The sequence below is a fragment of the Octodon degus genome, unplaced genomic scaffold, assembly GCF_000260255.1.
Source record: "Octodon degus isolate 3935 unplaced genomic scaffold, OctDeg1.0 scaffold00092, whole genome shotgun sequence".
Classification (NCBI taxonomy): Eukaryota; Metazoa; Chordata; class Mammalia; order Rodentia; family Octodontidae; genus Octodon; species Octodon degus.
The window spans coordinates 1,317,946-1,322,648 of record NW_004524668.1 but is presented as its reverse complement, the minus strand read 5'-3'; the positions used below and the strand labels follow the sequence as shown (position 1 = coordinate 1,322,648).

At 49.1% G+C, this 4,703-nt stretch overlaps 1 protein-coding gene across 1 annotated transcript in view; it reads left to right on the top strand.

Annotated features, from left to right (window-relative positions):
• Positions 1-1,221: 1,221 nt before the first annotated feature.
• Clic4 (chloride intracellular channel 4) overlaps positions 1,222-4,703 on the top strand; it is a 68,100-nt gene continuing 64,618 nt past the window's right edge. The window contains exon 1 of the mRNA XM_004637594.3: positions 1,222-1,480. Within this exon, the coding sequence (XP_004637651.1) occupies positions 1,409-1,480 (72 nt within the window). The 5' untranslated portion in view covers positions 1,222-1,408. The remainder of the gene's footprint in view (positions 1,481-4,703) is intronic.

Genomic DNA, 4,703 nt, shown 5'->3' with positions numbered 1-4,703 from the left:
CGGAACCGGGGATTGAATTCAGGCCCTTGTGCTTGCCAGGGAAGCGCTTATTCCACTAAGCTATCTCCCTGGCCGCCCTAGTCCCTCTTTGGCTGTAGGGGACTTCAGGAATCAATCAAACCTGGCAAAAAAGTTCATCTCTTTTGAAATTCTTATTTTTCTTCTTCCTCTGCTTTCATTTTTTTCTGCAAGTCAGGTGCTCAAGTCAGATGAGGGCACAAGTAAGTTTCCAAAGGTGACACTTCCCCCAGGCATCAACAGTAACCCAGGGAGGCCCAGATGACTACCACCCACCCTCAGGGCCTTAGGGTTCTGGGCAGCTTTTTCCGTTTAGAGGCCCACATCCTTCAGAACTGTCCGCTTGCGGGTTAAAATGTGAATCTTTTTCTTCCACAGAATCTTGTAGAACAAGTCGGTGTGCAGCCACCTCCTTTGACTGGATGCTGTCATTTGCCAGGTGAACGGAAACAGTCTGTCCAGGAAGGAAAACACCCAGCTCAGAGGGTCCGAGTAGGCTTCAGGCAAAGGGGCGTCGCTCCAGATTTAAGTTCTGGGGCTGGAGAAGGAGCCGGTTCCTTTGCTTATTGCCTAGCTCAGAGCTCGGAACGCAGTTCATAAGTATTTGCGAATATGGTAGCTGCCACTGTAGAAGAGTCGAAGTCAAAGGAGGAGAAACGAAGTCAGAGGAAGAAGAAAAAAAGGAAGGCATTTCACAGGAGAAGATGAACGCTTTTGGAAAAGTTTTTCCGGAAAAGGCAGTCCCGCCTAACAGAGCTCTTTCGGGAGGTGGCTACTGCGGGAAAGGGCGATGCGTCCTGAGGCTGCAGCGGAGGAGAGGGCAGGAGGCGCCGCCTCGCCTCCCCAGGCTGGTCGAGGCATGAGGTCACCTGGCATCTTACCAGCAGCAGCAGCTGCGGAGGACGCGCCGGCGCTGCGGAGAGAGGCGGTGTCAGGCGCCGGACCCCGGGGATCGGGGAATTTCCCTTCCGCCCCCTCGGAAGGGTGGGTTGAAGGAGTTAGGGCTCGGTGACGCCCACCAAGACTAAGCCCCGCCCCCACTGGTCCTGGGCCCTCCGCCCCGCCCTAAGCCCCACCCCTCCACGAGCCCCGCCCCCTTGAGCCCGCTCGGCCGTTTCCCGTGGAGAGTCCCGAGACTAGTCTTGGCTCCGCCCCCAGCCGAAGCCCCGCCCCCCGAGCCCCGCCCCGCAGCTTGAAGCGGCTCTAGCTGCAGCCGCCTCCGAGTCGCGCGCGGAGCGTGGAGCGGAGCTGAGTAGTCGCGGCTGCGGCCAGCTCGAAGCCGGGACTGTCCAGCGAGCGCAGCGCAGCGCGGCGGGAGCCGGCAGCCAACACAGCCCCGGAGCTGAAGTAGCGGTCGCGCCGCCGTCCACGGAGCCCTGCCGAGCCGGTCATGGCGTTATCGATGCCACTGAACGGGCTGAAGGAGGAGGACAAAGAGCCCCTCATCGAGCTCTTCGTCAAGGTGAGCTCTCGCCTGCCGTCTCGTCGCGCCGAGTCTTCGCGCCCGCTCGGCCTAACAGGGCGGCGTCCGCGGGCGTCCCCGAAGCGTCGCACGCGGTGCCCACGACATGCCTTTGAGAGCGCGGCGCCCCGGGCCATTGTCTCGAGGCCACCGCGCCTTCCCGCCTCTTCGGGCAGGGCGAAGGGTCCGGCGGCGGCGGGCGTCTCTGGCGCGCGGGCTCGGGCGGGCAGCGGGCCGGGGCGAGCTGGGTCCCGCCCCCGCCCCACCCTCGGCTCTCCGGCCGCGTCGGCGCCGGCAGCCGTTGCCCCGGCCCAAGCCCAGCGTCCGAGGTGGCCCCGAACTTAGGACGCGCGTGGAAGGAGTCCTGAGTCCGCTACTCCGAAACCGAAACTTTCAGTTTTCGATGCAGACTTTAAAAAGTACAAAAGGGCAGCCAGCCGCTCTTGGGGGTCGGGAAGAGACCGAGATTCCCAGCTGGGGTTTTCCTATGTTAGGTATTTTACCACCATCTGGTTTTCTTGTTGATCTAGCGCGGAGTGTTTCATATGATGCAACATTTTTGGCTGCTCCCTTTGCTGTTGCTGTCTGGGGAAGAATTGTGCCCTTTTGTTTAGAAAGAAAAATTAATGAGAGAATTCATAACTTGGTTGGATTGCCTCCCCACCCCTTTACTGGAGAGGTACCTTATTTGCCTATAAATATTATGCGTATTTTTTTTCCTTTTTCTCTTTAGTATTTTTCAGTTTAGCAAAGGAGACAGTAAAAGTATAAACGTCTGGATCCAGCCGCTTTTCTTAAAACTTCAAAATCTTGGAGTTTCTCCCAAGCCATTTAAAAAACCAGGCTCGTTGTAGCACTCAGCGGCACAATAAGTTAACACAATTTTTTTAAACCCTTTTTTTTAAACTTGTTTTTATTTTAAAGAAAGGAAGAGTATGTTTAAGAGATAGAAAGAATGATCCGCATGTGATCAAAAGTCTTTTAGGATTTTCTTTCAATTTTAGAAACGTTTTGATCCAGAGAATTGAAACAACAGAAGAGTGTGGAATTCTCAGAATATCAGAGTCTGTTAATTAGAGCTAGAGAAGTAGTACTTTAAGGTACTCTGGAATGAGAGAAAGATCAGGGAAGAGTGGAACACAGCTTGGAGGAGAAGAAAGGGTTGGTCAAAGATCAGTTTAAATTTAAAGAAACAAAACAAAACAAAACAAAAAACTCGAACTTTCCGAGTTGGTCAAGGGTGGTATTTGTAATCCCAGTACTGGGGAGACTAAACCAGGTGGATTGCAAGTCTGAGACCAGCCTGGGATATATTGTGAGATCATGTCTAGGAATAAGGTTTCCATACACTCAAAACAACAAACAAAAAACCAGGCTATCTACTAGTAATCTAAACAAAAGGATACTTGGTGAGGCTGGAAGATTGCTGTGAGTTCAAGGCCAGCCTAAACTAGTGAGACCCTGTCTCAAAAAAAAAAAAAAAAAAAAAAAGTGAACATTTAGAAGCATTCTAGAATTTGATAAGGGTACATCAGTTGTGGCTTTTAAAATTCATTATTGTACTGGAGGTCCTAGCCAATACAGTAAGACAGAAATGAAGTAGAAGAATCAGAAAGGGGTTGGGAGTGTTGTGACTCAGTTTAGCATAAGCTGGGTCCTATGTTTGTCACTCAGCCATTCAGGGAGGGAGGGAGACTGAGAAAGGAAGAGATCTTTCTTTAATGCCCTGTGCACTGTTATTTAATCCTTCAGTTAGAAAGAGACAGATGTAGTGCGCTGTTTCTCAAGCTTGAGTCCCTTGCGTACCTGCCCATTTATACGTGTTTGTGTCTCACACTACCTGAAGTCACCTTGTTTATCGCTACTTGTCTTTCTCCTTAGTTTTGGAGGCGTACAACCAGGATTCAAGTTGTAGTTCTGTGCTATTGGTTGGATTACCCTGGGCAATTTGTTATTTTCCTCATTTGTGAAGTAAGAAGTGAAATGGGTTTTTTTGGGCCTGTGATTCAACATAGGCAAGCTTTGTACTGATGTAGTCCATGTCATTTGAAAGGAAAAAAAGAACAGGTAAAATTTGTGTTAAAGGATTCTCAGTTTCTTGTGACCCACATTGGAAATACACATATGGACTGGGTGTGTTGCCACACTCCCTTAATCCTACAATTCTGGGAAACTGAGGCAGGAAGACTGCAAGTTTGAGCCATGCCTAAATAACTGAGCAACTTAATAAGAACTTGTCTCAAAATTAAAAAATAGAAAAAGGTCTGGTGATGTAGCCCAGGGTTCTGTCCCCAGTGTCAGTGCCCTCCCCAAACGGAAATGCAAATGGGGGGGAAATGCCCTGGCATAGCTGCAACAGAGACTGATTCTTCTAACTGGTATGTAAAACAGCATTAGTTATTCTGACAAGAAGCATTGGAGTTTTAGCAAAAAAACATTTAGAACAGAAAAAGAACACAAAATGTGGCATGTGCCGAAAGTGTGCAGCTAGGTGTGAGACTCTGATCTCGTTCAGTTCAGGCCTGCCTTGAGCTCACTTTGTAGCCCAGGGTGTTTGCAAACTCACAGTGATCTTCCTACCTCAGCCTCCCTGGTGCTGGAATTACAGGCATGTGCCACCTGCCCAGTTTACACCTTTTAGCACTTACATGAATTTTGATGAGAGGTATGATGGGATATTTGAGCTTAGTTGTCAAGGCTGAGTAAGTGAGAGTGGGCTCTACTGTATCATTTTCCTTGTGTACTTTTGGAGTTTTCTGCTCATGAGCTCAGTTAATTCTTTATCACCTATGTTATAACACTTCCCTATTTTTTTTTTTTTTAACCCTTTACTGAGCACTGTGTTACAGGCATGTGCCATCATGCCTGGTTTAAGAGACCAATTTTAGGGAATAGTTTTTAAATGTAATATAAGTGATCTTAAAACTGTTGACTACCTAGTAAGCAAATCCATGCTAATGTGTGTGCATGTGTGCATGCCTGCATGTGTGCACGCTTGCTTGCTTTCTTTGAAACAGTCTGCTCACTAGTACCAACTGGCCTTCAAGTAGCAGAGTGTAGCCTCAAACATGCAGCGATCCTCGTGTCTCAGTCTCTCAAGTGCTGGGATTACAGGCATGTGTGACTACACATGGTGCTCTGTTTTTGATTATAAATATTTATAACAACTCCCCTACTAGACAGTAAGTTCTCTGAGTGTAGGATCTGTGAATAAGATCTCTTC